The following is a 14,317-nucleotide window of genomic DNA, read 5'->3' on the forward strand; positions in this document are numbered from 1 at the left end:
CGAACACTACTGGTCCAAGCAGAAGTCTGGGTGCAGGCTTTGCCTGTGAAGACTGAGGCAGAAAAGGTCTTTTTCTATACCATCCTTTTGTATACCATCTGTGACAAGGTTCTCTTCCCTTTCAAGCAATGGATGTACATTTTCACTTCAATTCTTTATGATATTTTTGCACTTTTCAAATTCTGTCTTGTTACCCTGCATGTCTGTTGCTAGTTTCAGCTCCAGCTGAGCTTTGGCCTTTCTGATTTAATGGAAGTAAAGGGTGAAAACAAGCCATGTCAAACAGTGAGTGTTTTGTTTAACAAATATGTATATGTATTTTTCAGGAGCAGGTGATTCTGAAGACAGCCCAGTCACCATGGCTTGTGCTACTATTCATGTCGGTTTTACTGTTCCTCAGTTACTGAGAGGTGCTAGCAGAATTCTTCCCGCTCGTTCTGCATTGGTGGTATTGAGGCACTCTGCTTCTTGTTACTGCACAGTGAATGGGTAGGTTGTCCACAGACAAAAACTTCATTTTTTTTTTTTTCCTTCTTTCACCCAAAGAGAATGTCATGATAACACTGTCAAAATGAAGCTGACACGTTATTACAGACCTAGAAATACTTATTTAACTCCCAATTAAATATTTATACTTAATTCTTATTTAGGCTTATGTCATGTGTAGTCCAGATTACACTGGTAAATTGTTATGTTAATAGAAATTCATATCAGTAAGGGACAGTAGCACAGCTGTCAGAATGACAATTATCTTTGTTGGCTTTCTGTTGCAGCACAATAAAATCACAAAGGAAAATGGATCATCTGGAGAGGACAGCAAATAATTTTCGCCAGGAGGTTAGTGTTCTGTTCTTCAGGATGTAAGTAATTTTTTGTGTGTGTGTGAAGAAACTGGGTAATTACATTTGGCTTCATATTGTCTTTTACTGGAGTCTGTTATACTTCTTTTTCTCCTCATTTTTTGTATTTGATACTGTTATGAAAAGAAGCGTATTTTGTACTCAATGGGTGGAATGTAACGAGTTATAAAAACTGTGGGTGACAGTTTTACTTCATGTTGGACAAGAAATGTAATAGAGTTCTGGCCAAGTTTCTGGATTCTGGTAAGTTAGGAAAGCACACGGATACCCGTCATTTCTACACAAGCTTCTCAGACTTTTATGGATCTCTATAATTCTGGTTCAAAATTGAAATTAAAGAATGTGGAAAATACTCTTTTGTAACATAGGAGGTAAGATGAAAAGTATAGACATTTTGAAGGGAGAGATGATAAACACTTATAAAAAAGATCTCTAGTTTGTTTCTGATTTAATTCATGTACATACAGGTATTTCCTTTCTGTTATTAGCTGAAGTAGATGTTTAGAAATTTTTTAATACTGGGAGAATATGACTTCAATTCTCAAAAATGTTTCACTAGTAAAACAATTCTGCGTTTTTCTTCGACTTTTCAGGAGAAGTAGGGCGCTTTTTTGACTGAAAACCCCCATCTTTAATTCCCAGGAGTTGAAAAACAGTGCCCGTTTATTCTCTGTTGTTTGGTTAGCTTCTCTGTCTTGAGCAGCCATTCATGACAGGCCAGTCTTGCGTGTGTCATGCAGCAGGACTAACTACGTTCTCACACTACACAGATGTTAATGTGCATACGTGTACATAGTTTAGTCCTTCTCTCTCCTAGATTTTTCCCTAACTATAGTTGAGAGTAAGTCACAGTGAATTGCCTTCTCAAAAGAAAGCTGGATGGAGGGGGATATATAGATAACCCCCAAACCTGAACATTCCAAACTTACTATAGGCTGCAGATGGATGAGGTGAATGCAGCCTTGTTCTGCCTATTACCAGAGCTGTCAAGGTGAGAGCCAGCTTTAAGGAACTGTATGTCTCAGAGCTGTGTCTCAGCTACTCACACTTAATGTCAGCTCTTGGGTACAAATTAGCATTGCTTGTGGACACACAGCTGCTCAGGAGGATCCAATTTATGCCAAATTAACTCAGTACATGGAGAAAATGAGTGCAGAGTGAGGTACAGATAGATGCACATTCTTCTTTGCTTCTGACATGGAAAAAACGATTGCACTTTGAGTTTTGTAACCATGTTTATTTTATTTTGGATATTTCTGATTGCTTGGCTTGCTTAGCATTTATGCTGAGCAGAAAAGTGGGTACCTGGAAAATATGTGGAAAATGGATCCTTATGAGCTGTTGGAAGCCCTGAGGTTCTACAGGGAATAGGAACTGTAAGACCTTAGGAAGAAGAAGGAAGCTGAATGGGATAGATGGAAGAGCAGGGCTCAGTTCTTGCTACCACAAATTCTCCACGTATCAGAGGATTATGCTGTTTCTTTTTTTTAATGCTTGATTTATTCTTTGTTACTTTATTTCTGACCACTTTAAAATCAGTGTATTTTAAATCCTCCACTTGGTTTTAAATTCCATGTAATCAGCAGTTGGCTTCCCTCAGTCTGTATTGCCTTATTTAGCCATTTCAGTCCTGTAGAAAGATGAAAGAACCATAGATCTGTGTTGCGTTAGTGTGCATGCTGCACAGTGCTGCCTGTTGAGAAGTAATGTGAAGGACCAGGACAAGGAAAAAGTGCCTAATGCTTTCTTGAAATACAAAGTCTGGAGTCCTGTGTCCTCCTCCGTCTCACTGCAGCCTTGCTTTGGGCCGGTTGGGTGCTCTTGTGGTGGTCCAAAGTACTGGTTGAATGTCTTTGATCACCCTGGCTCAAATTTAATTTTTGTAATAACTTTATACTGATGAAGAATTAAATTTCCAGTGCTCTGTTAGATCTGTCAGCCAAAGAACAGATTGGGGAGTGTGCTGAGGAGTAAAAAAGGGAATAAAGAAGATCCAAACTTAATGTCTGTTTCCTGCACTTACTGTTTCTCCGTCAGAACAAGCATTTAAGTCATGGGTCTGACATTTCCTGTTAACTTAGAGTGATTGCAGTCCCCATGTAATACTGTCTGCTAAAGTGGAAAAGAAATGTATGCTACTTCATTTTGAATTGGCACATGTCCTGCTGTTTAATGGGACAGTGGACGTGTTCAGATGTCGCTTTATGAATAAATTAATTTCCTGCCATGTGTTTTAAATTAGAGCATAGTTGCTCCAAGTTTTGGGGTTTGGTTTTTTTCATTTGTTTGATCTTACACAAATGAGAAATGGTAGAGTTGCAGTGGTATTATTAGTATTTCCTAGAGTGGTAAGTGACATCAGCATTTTTTAACAAAGTCAAATCTGTATAGTGCCCTATGGAGAAAACACTTAAGATTTTACTTTCTTTGTAGAGGAAAAAGGTTAATAATTATAGCTCAAAAACACCTGAAAATGAAGGTTGGGCAAGGGGAGGTGATGAAAATCCAGGTTGTACTGATAGGCATCAAAGAGTTGAAGTGGGATGCTCCCCCCGCAACGATCCTGTTGCAAAATCTGCCTTTCATTTAGAGAAGCATTATATTTCTCTTAATTTTTATTTAAACTCTTTGAAAGTAGTGTCAGGTCTGGCTCTTGCATCCCCTCCTATCTGGCTGCCAAACAAAAGCTCTTCTGTTAACTAGCAATGTTAACATCTGTTGACAAAGTTAAACTGCTTGTGTTGCAGTTTTCTTGTCTTCATAGGTCATATATGTGGTCAAATGGGTATGTGCGTAAATGCAGTAACACAGGGGTTGTTGGCTTGTTGGTTCGTGGTTTGGTTGATCGTTTTTTTCCCTTAATGCTCTATGCATTAATGCATCATCTTCCAGTAATGCATTTAAGTACTTAAAACTAGATACAGATCTGGAATCCTCCCTAGGAGTTCAGTAGCAGCTGATCTTTAACAAGTTTCCTTTGTCAGTCTTTACATCAGCGATGGTCTTTGTTGCTGGAAGATCCAGGAGTGGTCGCTTGTACAGATGTCAAAAGAATCGGAGAAGTGATAACTAGCAGTTGTATCTGTTTATTGTTACATTCTCTTCAACTGAAATAAGTTTGTAGACAACCTTTGAATAACCCTGACAAAAGTGACAGCCATGGTGGACTGTAAGTACAAAACTATTTCTCCATTCAGTGACTGTGTAAGTGAATTCATTTTTGTTTCTCTGCCTCAGTGAAAAAATATTGGTGCTTTAGGTAATGAAGGGCCACAGGTAACATGTGGAGTGATGGATATCTCATACAGAGATTCTGGAGTTCTTTTGCTGCAAATGTTATCTCCGTAACACAAGGTCTTATTTTTCTTTTGTTAGGTAATTTCACAAGCAAAAGTGTGTGGAATCAGCAATGAATCAGAGACAGTCAAAAGACTTCGTTTGGCTATCGCAAATAAAGATTTTACTTTCAAAGCAGGACAGTGGTAAGATCTTCCAATATTTGAGTGGAAAATTACTAGCAGAAGTGCACTGTAATAAAGTGTTAAAAGGCCTCTGATGCTTGAGTCTTGGAAAAAATCCTTAATCGATGTAATACAATGTCTTATTATTGGGTGCTCTGTCAACCAGCTGATACTTGGCATAATTTTAAAGCAGCCATTATTAAATATGCTAATAGGAATTTTAAAAAGGGCAAAACCTGCTAATTCTTTAAATGTTCAGTCTAATTGTGTAGGTATTTTATGCACTCTACATTGTTTCTTCAAGAGTACTTTGAAGTACACTGCACTTCATTCTGCAAGCCGTCTTCACTGTCTTTATTTACTAGTTAGTAAATAAAGGAGCTGAGGCTGCTGATTTGCAAGATACTTAGTTTTGGTTTATAATTAAATCAAAATTGCCTGTTAACTTTTATTTCTTGCCCTAGAAGTTTCCACTCTGAAAATTACGCCTATTGGGTCAGACTAATATATAAATATAGATAGGCAAACCTGAAAATAAAAAACCCTGGAATTATTAAGCCTTTGAAATAATGAGCTGTTTGTTTAATGGTTTTTTCCTGGTGAAATAGTAGATTTTCATGTTTGTCTTCATTTCTTATTAAAATACTCCCACTCAAATCACTTACTTTTTTCCTCTTAGATATTAATTTAAAACTATGAGTAGTTGCTTCTGGCATTGGACATTTAAACGTTCCTGAACTTTTTATTGGCTTAGGCCATCTGAAAGTGGTTTTGCTGGAATCAAAGTATAGCTGCTGGGGTATTAACAGCATATGTTACTCATGTAGTGTTAATATGCTGGCTTTTAAATTTAGAACCAGAACACAAGATGTTGATTGCAATAATTTGTTTGTGGAGTAATTTGCTGCAGTTTTTGCACATGTGCAGTGACTCATATTAAATTCTTGCTTGCCAGTACTTGGAAAGTGCATTTACCCTCCAAAAATGTTGTAGAAATTATCATGCTGAAAACGGAAAGCTTTAATTATAATTACTCTTTTTCATTTTCCTCTTCCTTGAAAGTATTCTAATGCTATTGTAAGGTATACAACAACTTTTCTATACTTGTAGCTATAAACTGTGGTTGCATTTTTTGATGAGCACTACAAAACCCCAGGCCACAATTTCCTGAGTAGAAAAGGCTAACTTGTTAGAATTTGCTATAGTAAGATGTTACAGAGATTGTCACTAAAACGTATATGTTTTTTGGAAGTGTAATGATCAAGTTTTTCAGAAGCAAGAGTGAATTTGTTTTGCAAGCATGTGCCAGATAGTGGTCTTTATCTGGCTTCAAGCAATGAAGAGACTTGTTGCTGTTACCCATTTTGATTTACTAAAACATGCATTGAGGTATATGTATGTTGTAAGTACTTCAAAGAAGTACCTTTATGGATTTAATGTTTCTGAGCTCTTCCTCGAGCAACTACTAATTATTGTTTGTTTCTCAAAGATTTGCCTTTTCCCTTAAAAGGAGGGAGTTGGAAAAACACCATCAAATCTGGTTTACATCTTCTCACACCTCAACTTGTTGTGGGTTTATATAGTTGGATTTTTACTTCCTCCCTCCCCCCCCCCCCCCCATCACAGATAGCACTTCTTTAGGAGTCCTCTTATCCTTCCTACACACAACTAAGATGAGGCAAGCCATCAGAAATAGAAGCTAGTCCATTATAATATGGTGTACCATGCCCTGAAATTTCATGTAATTATGTAACTGGGAAAGAAGTACTAATATAAAAAGAAACATGCATCTATGTTAGTACTTCAGAAAGGCAAAATTACATTTGAGTTGTGTTTATATGTGTGCTTCCCCACCAGGTACAAGTAATATTTCACTTGTTTTCAAGCAGAACATTTTGCCTTAAATGAAAGCTGTTACTTTACATCATAAATGTAATTTCCTTTTTCCTTTTCATTAATGTAGTAAGATTATTTTCCACCAGAGGGTAGTAAAGAGCTTTAGTAGCATCTTGAGGTGTTCTTTGATACAATAAATGCTGCAATAGAAGAGTCCTTTCTAATCGCTTAGATCCTTACTACCTGGAAAGCTGAGCCCATGGTCAGTGGGGCTGCAGAAGCCGCCTCAGCTGTTTTTGTCATTGACCTTTCATTTGCAGTCAGATACCTTCGTACACCATCAAGCATAAAGTTCAACATTGTATCACTGTCGTATTGTGAATATCGCACTGTACATGCTTTGAGAGAGAGAGGCTCTTTTTCTTTGAAGGGTGAAGCTTTGGGGAGAGTAAGTCAGCAAGATTCTTTCTTTAAAAGTAGAGAACTATTCAAAGGGCTTTTCTCCTCCCTCAAGAACTTGTGATCTCCCTGAGGAATACAGCCTTGCTGTTTAAAGCCTTCCTGTGCAGTGGAAGCCAGTCTGTATTTCTTGTTTCATTCTCATTTAACTAATACTGAGCCAGCCTAACTCGGGCCAGAATTGCGTCTCTAGTACTTGGCATTGCTTACCAGTGTGGTTGGTTCCTAAGTGGAGCGGCACAATTAGTTTTAAACATTAGTTTTCTTTTGAAATACAGGGAGTTTGTCATGTGCTGTAGAAACCCGAAGTATTTAAAGATGTAAGCAACACAGAGGAGTCTAAATGTTAGATCATAAACCAACTTCTAACTTTTCCCGATGCTATTTGGAATATTAAAGCCTTACTTTTATGAAAATGAGTTATAGCCCATATGTATTAATGGCTTTCCTTCCATACTCTCTTAACTGCTGCTGTTGCAAAAGCTTAGCCCTGTGTTACCTTCTAACCTTTAGAAACCCATGTGTGGTTTACTTTAACTTTAAAAAAACTTGTAGTGATTTACTCCTTGTCAATGTCCTCGGAAGAGATGGCTGCCACCAGAGGGCACTGCAGGTAAAGCAATGCTGCTGCTGGGCTCTGGTTTCTCCCATGAGGAATGTCGTACGGACTGTGGTATTGCTTCAGGTATTTCAATTTCCAGAAAGAGAAAGTGTTTAATCTAAAGTCATTTCCCTAAAATTAGTCTCCCAATCTTCGTATGGTGGAAAATTGAAAAGCCCATCAAAGGGACCAAATGGAGTGGGATTTAAGCCACTCTATCAGACCATATTGTGGTTTTGGTGTAATATGCAATAATTTATTTAAACACTTAGAATTCCAGTCTGTTGTAAGATGTGGCATCTAATGCTAAAAGCAGAATGGTTTAAAAACCTGTTAATTTAACAATGGTGATGACATGGGTTTAGATGAAAGTAATTCTAGGGAACTGGTGTTACTCAAGATTCAGTCCTTTAGAAAAGCTGTGTTATGGAAATGAAGACGTTTTTGTACAGGAAGGATAACTGAAGCAAAGGCAGCCATTTGATTCTGGTTGTTGTTTCCCATGTTTTGGGGTTGTTTACTTTTTATAGGTTTTTTAGACTGTTGTTTCTGGTCTATTTTTAGGGTTGATTTCTTTATTCCTGGACTATCTGTAGTTGGGGGATTCTCAATGTGTTCAAGCCCTGGCCTCTTGAAACGAGAAGGAATATTAGAGCTGGCAGTAAAGTACACTGATCATCCTCCTGCCCACTGGATTCACACTGAGGTAAATAAGATCAACTGAGAGAGATCTGGCTGCTTTTTTAGCTTTCTTTTTTTTTTTTGGGGGGGGGGGGAGATGGAAGGAGTGATGTGTGTGATTTCAAACCCCTTTTTGCTATTAACTGCAAACCTCCTGTTGAATTATTCAACCATTTTTAGTACAATGTAAATCTGAAAATCTTTTGTTCAGTAAGGGACTGAGATTGGATGTTAAATTGGATGAGAAACCTCTGTTCTAATTTGTGTCCCTGAGAGCAGGCTGTGTTACACATTGCAGAGTTACATCTGGTAACTTGCCATGGTTCCTGCCTATTTCTGCAAATATAAACTGGGAATCATCGTCAGATGAATACAAATACAGATTATTAGGGGAGGGGAGCAAAAGGAGATATTTAGATCAGTTTTTCTGAAATGATAAACCAACAGAATACTTCAGAATTTCTATAGGATTAGTTTAAACATGCAGTATTTTTGTAATACTGACATAACCTTGACTTTTGCTGTATTAGAAGTAAAGTCTGACACTTTGGCCTCTTGCAGTCTCTTGTTTGTCCATTTACCCCAGTTAGTTGTAATCAGAAGAGTCCTATTTCTGTTGCTGATCATGTTTCATAGATGATCTGTCCTATCAACTCTTGTTCTTTTCACAACGACGTGTGATCTGCCCTATTTGCTGTTCTCTGCCTGGCATCTCTATTTCTTAAATGTGGCTGCGAAGTTTAAATTGGCAGATTCTTGTAGGCTTACAAATACTGCAGTTTTGTTCAGTGGTCAAGAGTTACAGTAAATGCTGATGCAAATTTACTAGGATTGAGAATGTGCAGAGTGCTGCTAATCTCGTAGTCGGCATGTGACCATCCACATGGTGGATTTTAATTGGTGTCATATCAAGTTATGTCCACTGGAACATAAACAGAATAACCTTAGTGAGATGTTGTGCAGGACTGGGAGTGCACGTGCCAGCAGACCCCATAATGCCTAAGAGGCTTGTCTGGGTTTTGATACTGCTCCTTAGAGAATATGAACGCCTAACTTCATAACTCCCAGCCTCTGTAGACTCTTATGGGATTTCTGATGTTGTAAGTCAGTTTGCTGTTGCTGAGTTTTCTGGATGGATTCAGAGGAAAAACTTCGGTTAGCTGGTAAGCGAAGTCAAACCCGATAATCCTGTGGAGAAGCCTCCAGGGTACACATGGACTCTTCTAACTAACGAAGTCCATGCTTTTCCTTAGGAAAGAACCAAAAACCAGCAACCTACAGTTTCAGAAGGCTGTGTGTGTGATGAGGAAAGTCCTGTACTTAATTGTTAGTTAGTTCTAAAAGGAGGTATCTCAGAGTAAAAGATGTTATGGAAATAGTACTCATTTACTCACTGTATCTGGTTTTTTAGAGGTATTTATTTTTTAATAGTACTGTATATGAAATCATAACTTTTGGCACAGTGTGCTTTATAGCTGGAGGAATTCATAGCCTTTCCTTTAGAAAAATGTACAGGCAATGTGTTTATTGCTTCACTTCTCTGCATAAACTGTTTCAGTGCTCTATGTACAAACTGGGCCAAAGGACACTTTCTCACTGTATTACTCCAGAGTTGTTTGTTTGGTTTTCTTTCCCTGATTACTGACTTACTGTTACCATTGCCACGGCTGAAGCACTGAAATATGTAGGAGACTCCTGCTTAAGCGAGGTTCTTCCAGTGTCCTATGTCCAATCTTGATGAGCTCTAGCTGGTTAAGGAGGCAGATTAGGCAATAATGAGAGTGTTTCTCCCTAACAGTGCCTATTGCCATAAAGGGTACCATGTTCTATGTACTCCTGCCACATGAATCTGGAACACTTCTGGACTCATGTGTCTCTAAACCAGAATAAAACATGGTGGGAAACCCTGGCAGTGTATATTGGAAAGGGAGAGAGAAATTAGTTTTAGATAATGAGTGCTGATTGTCTCGCACTATCATTGAGAGCAAATACTTTATGCAATAATTAAGAAAGGCAGGAAACTTCTTTTTACTGGCCATGCTCCCCCACCTTCAGGAACCTCTGTGTTGTGTGCAGTACCTGTGTCCCAGGGCTGCTTCCTTCCTCCTGCTGGAATTGTTAGGTGGTTAGACCTTTGCTTACTGTACACTTGTCATTAATGGAAGTCCTTTTTATCAGTTACTGCTTCCCCATAGCAGAAGAGTTTTTTGGAGGAAGTGTTTTTATCCTGTAAGTGATTAATTGCAGGTTTTCAGCAGTTCTTGTAGCTTTACTTTTTCCTCGCCTTTCCCACCTTCTTTGGTTTTCTTTATTTTCTAAACCCAGTATATGGCCTGAAATGGGTTCTGTTTTCTGTCCTGTTTGTTCTGTCAGCTTACAGTGAGGTGGGAGAACTCACCTGACTTGCCTGCACTGTGGTTTCACCCTTCATACTGGGATGCAGTGCTGGTTTTCCAAGAATATGCTGACCCAAATGGGGTTTTGTTGTTGTAGCTTTAGTTTTCCATGTATGAAAGTAACATGCTTTGGCAAATTTCTCTAAGCAAGAATTTCTTATGTGCAAGTGGAGAGGAAGAGATAAGGTTTTCCCCTGATTTTTCTTCTTCTGCAACTCTGAAGCTGGAAATGCAGAGCGGTTCTGCAGGAAATCATTCTTGTGGATACTTGCTTCATTTTGAGTGTTTTTTATTTTCTAGGAATGGGGATGGAAAAACCTTGTGCATCTGTGCCACTCATTCTGGCTTCCTTCTCTGGCCTCACAGCAAGGCCTTTTTTGACAGGAGGCTGGGAGTGGGTAAAAGTGTGATCTCACATGTTAACCTCGGGTTTTCACAACCACATCTTGCTGTGGAAAAACTCTTGCATGAATCACTCCCGTCCCAGCTCTTACGGGGGTGGGAAGGGGGAGTCACCATCCTGCCTTATCAGAAGAGTGAAACTTCTGAAAGGAGAACTAGATCCCTGGAGACACTGAAGCAGATTAAAATAAAGAGGGTTTCCAGCTATCTGAAGTGAAGGATTTCAGCTTTCCCTCACTGGTCAATGCAAAATCCCAGCCCAGCGAGTCTTGTGACTGTGATTCAAGAACTGTATTTCAACGTTTGCTTTGAGTTTTGAAAGTAAATATCTTCTTTTCCATCCTAGTGTACTCTTGACTCAGAAGTTGCCCTGCGAGTGGGAGGTGATTTCTTCTTTGATCCTCAGCCTGGTGACTCCCCTGTAAAACTAGTGCTGATAGCAGGGGGTGTTGGAATTAACCCATTGTTTTCTATACTGCTGCATATAGCAGATCTTCATGGATACCAAGAGGGTAAAGGAAACGGATACAAAATGGGAACAGTGAAGCTGTACTACAGTGCAAAAAATACAAGTCAACTCTTATTTAAGGTAAATTAAAAGTTTTTTTAAACGTAGCTCTCAGATATTCGGCTATTAGTGTGTGTATCATCCTGTTGCCAAATTCCAGAAAGCCCCTCTGTGTAAGACACTGCACAAAGACAGACTGTGTTCACTTTACGCCTCAAACCCCATGTGTGTTTTGTTACATACTCATGCTGTGTGTACAAATGAAACATGTTACTGGACATACCTGGTGTCATTGACTGTACCAGTAAGTCAGTTACATTTTGCTATCGTGTCATAAAAGCATCGTAGTATAAAGATTATATATACTATATATGTATATACACACTAGTAGTGTGTGTAATGCTATATGCTAGAACACTGTAATCACATAGACTCAGTATAGATTGCATTGAATTTAAAGACCAGCAAGAGCAACTATAGCCAAAGGAAATAGTTCCTGATATAATAGGGGAGCTTTATTGACAATGCATTAGTTATTATTGGGTATTAGTATACGAAGGAAAGATTTACAACCACTTGTAAGATTGCTCGTACAGTGTTTCAGTAACACTTAGCAGTTAAAGTTGTTATATTCAGCCATTAAGGGTCACCAGCAACATTTTAGGATCAAAGTAGCATAACTTCTGTAAATCACCGCTAATGATTTAAGTTTCTTTGACGTACTGAAAGCTTTTAATTGTAAGAAAGAGGGGAAAGTCTATCACGATTCCAGAGATCGTGTGCAGGATTCATCCCTGCTTTTTCTTCTGTGTTGGTACCCTATTTCCGGATACGAAGGTGATTGCTTTCTTTGGAAAATCATTTCATTTGTTGTTAGAAGCAGAATGATAAACTGGAACCTGTCTACTCCTCCATTTGGTCAACGTGATCTCCCAGCCTGTTCTAAGCATACACTGAATTTGTTTCAGTGCAGAAGCTGGTGCTAGAAGCATTTCCTGAGTGTCACTTCAGCAGTGTTAGGACAGCAGAGCTTTTGTGTTAGAGCTTTTGGGACAGAAAAGAGAGCACAATGACATGTCACAGTGCCTAAAATACATCCTTCCCCTCAAGTCCAGAACATGTATATGGGAATTCTCCTGTGCAGAGGATTGAAGAAGTAGGATCACTGGATTATGCTGTTGTGAGATACATCTGCACAGCTCTCCAGGAGGAGCTGCCTGGTTGTCACTAATGGTCTGAAGGACCAGTTCCCTGCAGAAGCAGCTGTGTGTAGGCTGATGGGGACAGAGGGCGATGCTGATGTAATTGGTTAATTCTCGTGTTGGCTGTGCTGTCATTTCACAGGCAGGGGCACTGTGCTCCTGGAAATCTCGCTGTTTAAAATGGCAGAAGCACACAGGGTTAGAATGACAAGAGATGGCATCCTAACTTTGCCACTTTGAGACGGCAGTTAGCTGGGTTTTCCTGATTTCATGCGGGCAGAATGTGACCCATGTTTCCTTATTGTGGCTGGGACGCTGGGCTAGGCCGTTTTCCTTGGGGAATTTCCTTAGTGGTCAGCTTCATTTTGTACTAAATCACCAGGCTGCAAAGAGCTGATGAGCTGTTGAAATTCTTCATTTGGTTAAAGAGAGCCCGTCTCTTGTCTTAGGATACTAGAAAATGGTACTTTGGTGGTTGATGTCGTGTTTATTTGCCACTTGGTGTCCATGTCACTGAATTACAGAATGGTGGGGTACCAAGAGGAGTTGTGAGTGACTGCAGGATTATTTAAGCAGGTTAAGTCCTACCTTAGGCATGCTTTTTTGGCCTGGTCCTAGGACTTCAACCCAAGAGGACATGGTTAGTTTCAAAGGTACTATCAAATTCTACATGGTTCCGCATGAAGGGGACTGAAGTTTAGAGTCACATCCAGAACAGTGAAAGCAGGTGCTGGTGGAACAGTGACTGGCACTGTCTGTCTGTGCTGCTTGTCACGCTGTGGCTTCTTAGGGAATCAGGAACAGATTTGTCTGTAAAACAGTACCTGTCTGGGGATTTGTGTTAAGCAACCTATGGCAGACTGACCACTGTAGTAACTAGTTAGTAAGCAAACACGTAACAAAGTGAGTTAACTTACCTGTTCACAGGGTAGACATCATTTTTTATTTCAGAAGATGTTAAGAAAGAATTTCCAGTGTCCATTCCTGCACTGGAATTCCCAGCGAGCACAGTCTGGGCAGTAACTGCATCTTGGTTTCAGAACTAAGTGCAGCATCTGATTGACAGATTTATTTATTTTTTACTGTGATTGGAACTGAAGCCGCTGGGGCTTTGGTGGGAACTATCACAGTTGTGACTTAAGGAACTGAAAATTACAGTTTCTATTCTGGTAAAAATAGCATGAGCATTGCACTGTAGTTGGTTTTCATTGGAGAACATGAGAGAAAGAGTAAAGGGTCTAGTAATCTTACCAGCTAAAGCAGACAAGACTCAAAAAGTTCCTAACAAGTGGTAAATGCATACCGCAGGATATGTGGATACGGAAAGAAGAAATAATGGGAAATTATATGTGGAAGGAGTCAGGAAAGGACAGAACTGGTTCTTATGTCCCAGTCTTACAAATTGCAACCTGCTGTAAAACAGGAGCACTGACAACCGCTGGTGGTGTATTCACATTCCAGTTACGGAAGTTCTGTGTACGTGTGCAGGTCAGCACTGTGAAATCAAGCCCAGGAAGGTCTCAGTGCTGAAATGCAAGAGTCTTGGTGCTGGGTAATAGTCACGGGTGCTGTGGGACCATGGGCAGACATCTGCTCTGATTTAATGGCCTGTGGTGTAAGTGAGTGTGTTTAACATTGCAGAAAAACATTCTTGCCTTGATAAATGCATTTCCTGGAAAGATCATGTGTCGTTTCCACGTCACCCAGCAGAGCTCACCCATCTGCAAAGAGCTTCAGCCACATGTTACAGGTAAAGATAATGGCAAGGTACAGCCATGGTATCTATGGTCTAAGTTTGATTACATCCTAGAGGATGAAGTGAAATGCATAATTTAGTATTTTTACATGTAAAGTTTCAAAATGAAATGCGAGTTAAACCTGTTTTATTTCACTGTGTGTATTGTGCTTCGG

The 14,317-nt window shown here is 39.4% G+C and overlaps 1 protein-coding gene across 2 annotated transcripts in view; it reads left to right on the top strand.

The window, feature by feature from the left end:
* The first annotated feature begins 331 nt into the window (after nucleotides 1–331).
* Nucleotides 332–14,317, top strand: part of OXNAD1 (oxidoreductase NAD-binding domain containing 1) — a 14,645-nt gene continuing 659 nt past the window's right edge. Inside the window, exons 1-7 of one of the 2 annotated variants that reach the window (XM_010015503.1) lie at nucleotides 333–489; nucleotides 774–837; nucleotides 4,236–4,342; nucleotides 7,782–7,923; nucleotides 11,043–11,079; nucleotides 11,185–11,285; nucleotides 14,048–14,156. In XM_010015503.1, the coding sequence (XP_010013805.1) occupies nucleotides 359–489; nucleotides 774–837; nucleotides 4,236–4,342; nucleotides 7,782–7,923; nucleotides 11,043–11,079; nucleotides 11,185–11,285; nucleotides 14,048–14,156 (691 nt within the window). In that variant the 5' untranslated portion in view covers nucleotides 333–358. Of the gene's footprint in view, nucleotides 490–773; nucleotides 838–4,235; nucleotides 4,343–7,781; nucleotides 7,924–11,042; nucleotides 11,286–14,047; nucleotides 14,157–14,317 lie in introns of both variants that reach the window. The other variant, XM_010015502.1, reaches the window with a different exon arrangement.

Source organism: Nestor notabilis, unplaced genomic scaffold (assembly GCF_000696875.1).
Source record: "Nestor notabilis isolate BGI_N333 unplaced genomic scaffold, ASM69687v1 scaffold10135, whole genome shotgun sequence".
Lineage (NCBI taxonomy): Eukaryota > Metazoa > Chordata > Aves > Psittaciformes > Psittacidae > Nestor > Nestor notabilis.